This window comes from Sturnus vulgaris, chromosome 15 (genome assembly GCF_052056855.1).
Source record: "Sturnus vulgaris isolate bStuVul1 chromosome 15, bStuVul1.hap1, whole genome shotgun sequence".
Taxonomy (NCBI): Eukaryota; Metazoa; Chordata; class Aves; order Passeriformes; family Sturnidae; genus Sturnus; species Sturnus vulgaris.
Window position 1 is genome coordinate 3,937,985 of NC_142257.1, and position 10,351 is coordinate 3,948,335.

General features: G+C 44.8%; 1 protein-coding gene across 2 annotated transcripts in view; it reads left to right on the forward strand.

Moving 5' to 3' along the window:
• RNF145 (ring finger protein 145) overlaps nucleotides 1-5,038 on the forward strand; it is a 46,503-nt gene extending 41,465 nt beyond the window's left edge. For both annotated transcript variants that reach the window (XM_014875944.2, XM_088173958.1), the window contains exons 9-11: nucleotides 835-982; nucleotides 1,566-1,922; nucleotides 3,414-5,038. In XM_014875944.2, the coding sequence (XP_014731430.1) occupies nucleotides 835-982; nucleotides 1,566-1,922; nucleotides 3,414-3,842 (934 nt within the window). In that variant the 3' untranslated portion in view covers nucleotides 3,843-5,038. The remainder of the gene's footprint in view (nucleotides 1-834; nucleotides 983-1,565; nucleotides 1,923-3,413) is intronic.
• Nucleotides 5,039-10,351: the final 5,313 nt, after the last annotated feature.

The window sequence follows — 10,351 nt, forward strand, 5'->3', positions numbered from 1 at the left end:
ATTTCCACTTCAGCTCTCCTTTCCTCCCTCACCCACAGACACAGAACTGCAGACCTCAAAGTCACTCTGATGTTTCTTCAGACTGTATTGAATTAATCAGCTTGTGCTGCTGTCCTGTGCCCCCAAATGCTTTGACTTTTTCTGTACCTCATCTCCAGAGCTAAGTGAGGTTAAAATACAACCTGAGGAACAAGTAGAGGTAGTACAGTAAATTACTGGAGATAGTTTGAAAGCCTTCACAAATGGGTGGCTGTAAAAAGATTGATGGTGTGTTTAGGCTGGGGGCGAGATTAGGAAGAAGTAGATGATAGGAACAGAGTAAGGACTGGCTGAGATAAATGTTCAGGTCCTGCTACACTTCGTTTGTGATCTCTGAATTGGGGAATATACTTTTAAAGGCAGCAGGGTTAAATCTGGTGATGAAAGGAAGTAGCTTTGCCCCACACATATTAGCAAAAAGATGAAGAAGAGTTGCAAGAATTAGTTTGGAGACCTCTTGTTTGTTTAGAAAAGTGTCCAAACAGTTACACGTTTAATAATTTATTTTAATGGACTTCCATGTGTAACATTCAGTATCTCAAGTACTTATTTTGACCATAATTTTTGTCTTTCTATTGAAAACAGCAAAGGTCAGATGAGAGGGAACTTTCCACAGTTGTAGGCATGTGTGCGAGCTGGGAATGAGACTGTGCCCAAGAAAAATAGAAACTCCTTTCAACAAGCTCTAAAGCCTTGAGCAAACATGTAACGTGCCTACATCCAGCAGTCATTCTATTCTTATTGTGACACTCGAATCTGACTTGAAAAATAAAAACCTATTGTGTTGTTTTGCAGGAGTCTGTGGAAGCACTTCCGAGCAGTCAGCCTCTGTCTGTTCCTACTCGTGTTCCCTGCATACATGGCCTACATGATCTGTCAGTTTTTCCACATGGATTTCTGGCTGTTGATCATTATCTCCAGCAGTATTCTAACCTCTCTTCAGGTAAGAACATCAGCCCTGTGTAGCCTTGCATTAACTGTGTTCCTGTTATTCTAAGGGGGAAAATGATGAGGAAAGAACAGGGATGAGAGAAGGCAGAATTACAAGGGGTGATAAAAATTATCTCTGTGTGTTCTGTATCTGAGGCTGAGGAGCTCCTAGGTGGGCTGAGAACAAAGGTGAATGGAAGTCTACTTCAAATTGTAAAGCCAAAATGCTTTTGAGGGTGTGGAACTATCATAGTAAAAAGGCTTTTTCTCAGAGCACTCATTTATGTGTCATTACTTAGCTATAACTCTTCGAAAGTAATTTGATGTTCGAAACACAATAATGTAAATAGAGGAAATATTTTATACTGTAAGTATTTGTTCTGGACTCAGGAAGGTACAGAAGGGGCAGTACTTGGGAACAAGCTTAAATGCTTTGCAAGAAAGAGCAACTTTTATTTGTGTTGAAGTTCAGCTACTTTGGGCCTTGCCCTCTGTCCAGCTCGGCAGCATTGTGTGGACAAAGCTCCATGGCCAGCACTGGCTCAAGCTCCAATTCAGAGCTAAAGCTGAGCTCATGGTGTTGCACTGTGTTACAGGTGCTTGGGACACTCTTCATTTATGTTCTGTTCATGGTGGAGGAGTTCAGGAAGGAGCCAGTGGAGAACATGGATGATGTGATTTACTACGTGAACGGCACGTACCGGCTGCTGGAGTTCCTGGTGGCTCTGTGTGTGGTGGCCTATGGTGTCTCAGAAACCATCTTTGGGGAGTGGACTGTCATGGGCTCTGTCATCATCTTCATCCACTCCTACTACAACGTGTGGCTGCGGGCCCAGCTGGGCTGGAAGAGTTTCCTCCTTCGCAGAGACGCTGTCAATAAGATAAAATCTCTGCCCGTGGCCACCAAGGAGCAGCTGGAGCAGCACAATGACATCTGTGCCATCTGCTACCAGGTAGGAATGGAAGTGTCAAAGGATTGAAATACCCCCAGACCAAGTTCAGTCTTCAGCTGATAAAATAAGTGACTTGAATTATGTGTAATGATTAATACTGCCCTCAGTAAGTTACTGGAATCACCCAGTTTTCTGCTTTGTGCAAATTGATTTGGAGTGCTGTCACTAAGATAATTCTCAGGAATGAAGAGATTGGAAGTGCTTAAACTGTTTTTATTTTTTTTTTTCTTCAGTTACACATCAAAGTCTGTCCTCAAGCTGCTTTGACACCTCTCATGTTTGGGTTGAGCTGGTCACAGCAGCAGCAGCAAACGTGCTCCTTGCTTCATTACTGGAGGATTTTGTTAGTGAAAGACAACATGTTCTCAGTGGCTGATTTGTTACTATTCTGTAGAAGCAGCTCAGTCTCTACAGACATTTCTGCTCCATGTGCAGTGTCAGTTTTGTAGCAGAAACCTAATTATCCAAAGGTTAAGGGTCTTGCTAACATAAGCCAGCAGATGTAAGAACCTTAGACATTAATGCAGAAAGTAATATCTTTATCACATTTCTAGCTCCAAAGTCTCTTACTCTTGAATAGAAATTGTAGTTATGTGTGACAGTGAAAGAATCACCCTAACATTAGTAGTGTGCAGTTAAGAGTGGGATTGGATTGGCTCCAAACTTGATAGAAATTCTTTGAAGAGTAAAACTGCCAGATTGAATGACAGTGTTCAAAACACCAGACTAGGATTATGTGGGTCTCAGCTGGCAGAGTTCATGGTGTCACTTCATTTCTGGTGCTGTTACATGTTGTAACTGTCATTGTGCTGTTTTGACTTGCACAATTGTTTCTTGAGCCAACCAGTCCTGTGATTCTCGTCCTGAAAAGGTCATGTTTAATAATGTCTTACAAACAGAGAGTTTTTGCCTCATTTTTAATGCCTATAATAAAGAAAGCAAGACCTGGCCTGTGTTTGAATGGTGTATCAGAGGATCATTAAGGTTGGAAAAAACTCCAAGATTGAGTCCAGCCTGTGACTGATCCCCATGGCACTGAGTGCCACATCCAGGCCTTCCTTGGACACCTCCAGTGACTCCACCACCTCCATTCCAATACCTGACAGCCTCTTCTGTGAACAAATTCTCACTAATTCCCAAAACAAATCTCCCCTGCCACATCCTAAGGCTATTTCCTCTTGTCCTGTCGCTTGATCACTGAGAGAGGGGACTCAGCCCCACCTGGCTGCCCCTCCTGTCAGGGAGTTGTGCAGAGCCAGAAGGTGCCCCCTGAGCCTCCTTTTCTCCAGACTGAGCCCCCCCAGTTCCTTCAGCTGCTCCTCCTATGAAACATGGTAGATGTGAAGGAAAGCACATTCTCTTCCTTGTCTGTGGACTGCTCTGTCTCTTCTGTGCCTGGTGAACCCATTAGGTGTGTGAGGTGAGAGGAGAGGAATGGGATTACAAATAATAATATCTTTCCTTTTTGTTTGTTTTTTTTATGTCTTTCAGGATATGAAAACTGCTGTAATCACACCATGTAGCCATTTTTTTCATGCGGGTTGTCTTAAGAAATGGCTGTACGTGCAAGAAACCTGCCCTCTGTGCCACTGCCAACTGAAGAGCCCTTCACAGCTCCCAGGACTGGGACCAGAGCCAGTGCAGCAGCCAAATCCTAGTGCAGAGCAAAACACCAGGCCTGGAGAGGCAGCCGAGCCTGGTGCTGAATGTGACCACAGGCCAAGTGTGCAGGACAGCCCGAGCAGGGGCCACGATGGACACGACAGCCCCGAGGCCTCTGCCCAGCCGGGGGGGTCTCACAGCATGGACAGTGACACGAGCCCCTGTGAGGCCAGCCAGGGAGCAGCCTGTGCTGCTGAACTCATTGCAGCCCCAGAGGGGGGCCCTGCTCGAGATCTGGGGGTTTGTGTCCAGCTCTGAGGCTACAGAGGATGACGCGGGAACAAACACATTTCAGAGATCCACGTTTGACTCAGAAGGAAACCAATCCTTCCACAGCTGTGAAAGAAGTGTAGCTATTAATGCTGGTCAAAATGTAATCTCCCATGCTGATTTTTATGGGCTGCTTGGTAGTGGTAACTCCAGTGAGATGTAGTAGAAATGACTCCAGAAGCTCTCTGAACTGCGGGCATAGGAAGGATGTCTGGGAATCAATAGCAGTGCAAGAGTGTTTTCAAGATGTAGGTGAGGGGTGAGAGGAGGGAGAGGTCTGTGGGATGTTGTGGCCAGAGGGACAGGAGGCTGCCTTGGTTTTGGTCAGGGAGGGGAGCTGCACAGAGCCATGTCCCAGGCCCTGAGGGGCGCTACAGGCCGCGAGTTGCCGGTCTCTGGCGGATGGGCAGCTTTGGTTGCTGACATTTTTTATGGCACGTAAGCAAAAATCAAAGATGTAACAGCAGTGATTGTACCAGGAGATGGAAGCACTCTTTAATACGTTGTGTGTATGCTTTGGGTGTTCTTGGGGCAGTTGCATTTGAATTCATGTAATCTATAGTGACTCTTGACTTTTATGACAGAGTCGTCAATATTTTGATGTATATGAAACTTTTGCTCATAATGGGCACAGTGTGGGCTGCATGAAGTAAACTAAAGCTCTCATGAACACTTTGCCTCTGCAGGAGGAAAGTGGGATGAGTTTTAGGGCACGGATAGAGGCCTTGCAGGACTGTGCTGTGTAATGTTTAACCCTTGCAGCTGAATTAAAACAGTATTAAACTCTGGCGATATTTGCACTTTGGGAATGAGTACATTATTGTGTATGATCAGACTCCGCAAATGCCACTTTTAAAAGCTGTTAATAGGTTTGCACCTTTTTTTCTTTGACAAGGACATGTCCATACTTAAATTTTTACATTCATCATGGCTTCAAGTAGAACAAGGGACTGGGGACTGGGGTGGGGAAATAGGTGGGAGTAGGGGGCAGGCAATTTTTTTATGTGAATTTTGATATGAAGAGAAATTAGTCACTTATTTATACGATAGGCTTGACTCAAGTGTTTTTCAAAGTCGGTATTCCTAATGTGAAATGTGATACTATTTTATTTTTAGTAGTAAATTTGGATGTAGACTGACAGACATAGCTGAATGTCTTAATAAATTACATTTGAAGATTTTTACACCTGGTTATGTGATTATTGCACTGAAATTCCACAAATAACATGTTGAGAGGCTCGAGTAATAGCCCCTCTGTTCCCTCTGATGAGTGAAACTCCCCATGCTTGTGTTCTCCCCATTTCCATTTCAGTGCTCTGTGTCCTGGTGGTACCTCCTGCCCTCCCCTGTTCCTGGCACCAGATCATGGCCAATGCAGAACTCAAAGGCACGTTTGCTCCTGGAGGCTGTGCCTCCTGCTGCTGAGCCCCAAACAAACTCCAAATCTATTTCCTTCCCCTTGACAGGATGGGAGCATCAGTCACACCACCTTCTGATTCTGCATCTCAATTTTGTTTTCTTGTCTATTAATCAGAAATTTGGATTCATCATGTGCTTTCACTGATCATCCTAAAACTTTTATTAGCAGCTTGGTGTATTTGGGGAAGGGGAAAAAAAAAAGTTGAGAATATTTTCTTGAACTCTTCTCTCCTGTCAATCCATGGTCTGGGTCCTGCTCTTGCATGACTGCATTTCTGTGGAATTGAAACTTTCTCAAAAGGGTGTTTTGTCCATGCCCAAGCTTTCCATCTACATAATTTAGGCTGTTTCCATTCTTGCCACACTTTATAAGTCTGTGGAGTCAGGAAATGGGGATTTTCTGGATAGGGCTGTTACAGGATGCTCCTTGGTATGGTGGGAAAAAGGCTTTCCCTCAATTCACAGAATGTGTTTGAAGGATACTCTCCTGAACTCTGCTTGCTGTCCCTGCACGTGGAAAAATAATCCCATAAATTTGTGAAATGAGTAATGGGAAACTTGGGATGGGGTCACCTCACATCTGTGGTGGGGAGCAAGTGTTCCCCAAGTGGGAAGAGCTGGGAAGAGCCAGGCTTGGTCAGCCTTGGCAAGGGGGACTGGAGGACTCTGGGCCACACAGGTACCTCAGGTGGCCCCAGGGAAGGGAGGGAGAGGAACTCACCTGTGGGATCACCTGGGGGCAGCAGGGCAGGAAGGAACCACGGGGGTCATTCCTGTCCCACACTGTCACATCATTTTCATAAATGCAGTATAAAAAAATGTAACAACCCCCTAAGGTTTGCTTTCACTGCTGATGCCAAGGAGCCATTTCTCAGCCTGACTGATCTCTTGGCCATGGACTTCTAAATTTATAACCTGAATTATTCATAGGTAATTGGTAATGCCAAAGCTGTAGGAAAGGACTGGATTTACAGCAATGTGGGTGAGTGCACCTGGAGACTCGTTGGGAATCAAGAGGCCAGCAGCAGATACAGCAAACAACTGCCTGCCAGGATTACAGGATGGAAACGTGGATGTGGTGCTGGAAGGGAGCCTGCCAGAGCAGGAAGGTTTGTGATCTTTCAGGAAAAATGATGCTGCAGTATTCTCACTGGAGTGACCCCAAAGTTGACTGCTCTGTGCTGGAGAAGGAGCTCCAAGACGTGAAGGCTCCGGGAGTCCTGCAAAGAGGGATGTGATGGGATGGAAACAGCTCTAATGCACTTCCTACTGAAAAAATACCTTAAAGAGGGAAAGGGGAGGAAGGGGAGCAAAGAGAGGCTTGCAGAGTTCATAGGAACAGGACTTGAAAGATGGAAATTACCTCCATGAGGTGCCAACACTTTTTATAAAGAGTTGTAAGAGCAAAGTGAGGTGGAGCCTGTCCAGTGCTGCAGGGTGGAAGAGGCACAGCAAAGTAGTTGGTAAAATCTAGACTAGGAAACTTAAGGGATGTGGCGAGTGTGTTCATTTTTTTTTTTTTGCTTCATTTTTGGTTTTTGGCAGCTCAGAAATGCTGGCAGGATACAATTTTCTGAAAACTAGGGACAACTAGCTCTAGGAGGAACTTAAAAATACGCCTGCAAGGAATGGGGGTGGGTGGGAAATAAATACTGATAAGCCAAGCAGGCTGTATCTTGCAGGTCAGGAAGTTCAGGGATGAAGTGAGAACTGCCAAAACTGAGGCCAGCTAAGATCTTGCAGAAGAAATAAACTTGAACAGGAGGAAAAGAGGGAAGGCTGCTCTGGAGGAGCAGGGAGGTTAGGAATGAAATGAACCGTCTGTCTCAGTGCTCTGTAGAGCATCTGGGCCAACACTCCTGACCTCTGTGCTCTGTCTGGTGCAGAACTCCCTCTTGGACACTGCTTTGAGTCGATTTTCTATTTCTCTGCAGCTGTGCATGAGTAAATGGGAAAAAAATGCTTTTGGAGTGTTTATGATCAGGGTGTAACTGTAGGCTGAGGCTTGAAATGGTTTTCATGTGGGCTCATGATGGTGGTGTGATTGATGAACATTTGGACTCAAAGAGATGCTTCCAGCTAGGTGATATAATGGGAACAGTTGGGAATTTTATGGCTGGTTGGTTTTTTGTTGGAAATAGGAGCTCTGATCACATGGTGTGGTGGTGTGTGTCTAGTCAGTCCTATCGGGTGTCCCAGCTCTGGGCTCAGGGAAATAAATGGATTTACACAAGGTGGGATGACTCCATGAGGAGAGAAACAAGTTTGTGGTGAGGGGTTTGATTTGAAAGCCTCTCTTTGAGCTGCATTACTCTCAGCTCCTTTGGGTTTTGGCAGTTTTGCAGCAGAGGAATCTATTTCCTTCCTTGTTCCTAGTGAAACACTTCATTTTATGCCAAGGCTGAGAGTTCTTGAAATGCACGAAGTTTTCCAGCATGGGAAAATCTATTCTTTTGGAGTCCCCCTTTTTCCTGATTAAATTAAATTTCTAAGTTGCCTCAATCATTTTCTAATATAAACAAAAATAATTGGGCTTAAACTGTCTGAATGTTTGAGAACAGACTTGTAAGTTTTTCCCAACTGGCAGGGACAGGCAAGGAGTTTGAATTCATTTGGTTCAAAATTCAGATTTTCTCTGGCAAATATGATATAAATGCAAGAATAATTATATCAGTGTGTAAGCCCTCCATCCCCCCCCACACTTTTGGGGAGAACTGGCCACTTGAAGCATTTTCTGTTGTTGGGAAGAATTCAGAATGAAAGGAGCCTATTGGGGGTGGGTCTGGTGTCACTGGATTTTGCTTGGGTCAGGGCAGGATGCCTCCCTGTTTTGGAGGCAGCAGGATGGTGTGGAGTGCAGGGCTGGAAGGTCTCCAGGAGGGACAATCCATGGCCCTCTGCAGGTTTGTGCTGCTCCCAGGAGGGCTGTGAAGGTGGCCAGGCATTGGTGCTGGCTTTTTCCCTCCTGCATGTTAAATTTGTATGAAGAGACCTTTAATTTTTCAGCTTTTCAGTCTCTGCAGTGCCTGGAGCTGTTGTGTGTGGATTGTTCATTCATTGTTCATTTTGCCTGTGATGTCGCCCTGCAAAAACATTTGTGGGAAGGATTGACAAATACATTTCCCCACTAATCTCTTTGGCTTTACTGGCATAAAATTGTCAGTAAATGCAACCTCAAACTTCATTTTTCTTAGTGTTACAATGCTGAGTGTGGCAGTATTGCTGATCCCCATTTTTGGGATATGCATGTGCAGCCACATTAAAGATCACAGCCCCTCACCCCAAAGACACCAATTTTCTTTTTGGCTGTGCCTATTTCTCTTAATTATGGCTCTTTTACTCACTGGATCCTGCTAGAGACCCAGCTGTGGTGGCTTCTCTCCTTGGTGCAGTTCTGCTGTGCCTGGGAATGCCCAGTGTGGAGATCCTGGCCAGGGAAATTCCATCCCTTTTCTTTTCATGAAGGGAGTTAAGATCCAGCTGATAAACCACACAGCAAATGCACTCTGTGGCTCTCAGGTATTGGTTATTCTCTTGAAAACTTTTAGAGAAAAAGCTTGCCTGCTAAACTTGGTGAGCTCTCTACCACTTCCCTAGAAGCCCACAGGTTGTTTTCCAGAGGGTTTTTCCTTCTCTTTTTCCCTGACAGAGATGAGCAGGATGAAGATGACAGAGTCAGGAGGAAAAGGGAGGTTGGGAAGAGGAGAAGCAAGGGCTGGGTGCTGGCAGCTCATTAAACAGCACTCAGAGAACATCCTCACAAACACAAACCTAAAGGAGACCATCCTGGTTAAAGAGACAACTCATAGAAGAAAAATAATTTAAATACATAACCAACCCAAATAATAATAAAAAAAATTCTTTGTGTTACAAGTAGTTAGACACAAATTTCCCCAGTAGTTGCCATTTCCTGGAGGCTTACAATCCACATCCTTAAATAAATCTGGTAGCTGAAACACTCTCAGCTAATAGCACAGCCAAAGACCAGACGAGCTGCAGAATTTTGCAGCAACAGATGTGAAAAGCCCAGGTCTGCGATGTGGATAAATTACTTCATTCCTAGGAATTTTAAAATGTAAAACAGACTTAATTGGATTAAAATAATCAATTTAATAAGTATCTGGTATTTATAAATGAAATTATATACAGTTTCTTAATTGACCATAGTCTGAGTTTTCTTTAAATTGATTGTTCACTTCTAGCTTGGGGAAAAAATGTCAGCTGGAATGCAGAGAGATTAAGTTTTATTTATTTTCCTTGCTAAGAGCCACATTGTGCAATTTAAAAGGAAATGTCCTTGAAAGATGGGTTCCTTTGTAAACTGTTTCAGCCCTTGTTTGTTTTCAGATGGAAATTAATTTCTCAAAGGCCCTCCGTGTTAGAAAGTATGTGTTGATAGGTAAAGAAAAATGAAAAATTGTAACCTGCTAAAATACAACTTGTTTTGGAGATAAAAATCTTTGCATGGACCTGGTTGAGTTTGGGGTGTAGCTGATCTGGTCAAAGGCTGGGGATGATCTCCACTGGCACAGGTGGAAGGAAACTGTGGGGAACAACCTCAAACACAAGGGTGGAGTGTTACTGCATTTCTTCATTTTGCTTTGATGTGCTTAAATACCGATTTGGAGTGTGTCAGCTCCTTGTTGAGCTCGGGGGGTGCAGCTGGGGGCTCTGGGCTGTGCCTGTCCCTGCTCTCACACGTGGCAGGGAGGCTCCACTGATGCTCTCAGAGACAGTGTCACCAAAAAATGAGCCTCTTCTCCCCAGCCTTGTTCTCAACAGAAAACACAAGTTAATTCTCCCGGGGTTTTATCAGCGGGGTCTGTCTGTGCACTGATGGGTCTGGAATTGCTCCCTCTGGTTTTGGGCACAAGTGTTCTCCGTATCCAGCTGTGCTTTGGGGGATTGGGCAGTGCTGGCTGAGGTGGGTTTTTGATCCTCTGATGTTCTCTCTCAGTCTGAGATCAAACTTTCCTCCGGGCATCTCTTCTGCAGTCCCAGCTCTCCAACACCTGCCCTGGAGATCTTTGCACATCTGGATGAACTCACGGCCCGGGCAGCGGAGCTCTCGCTTTCCT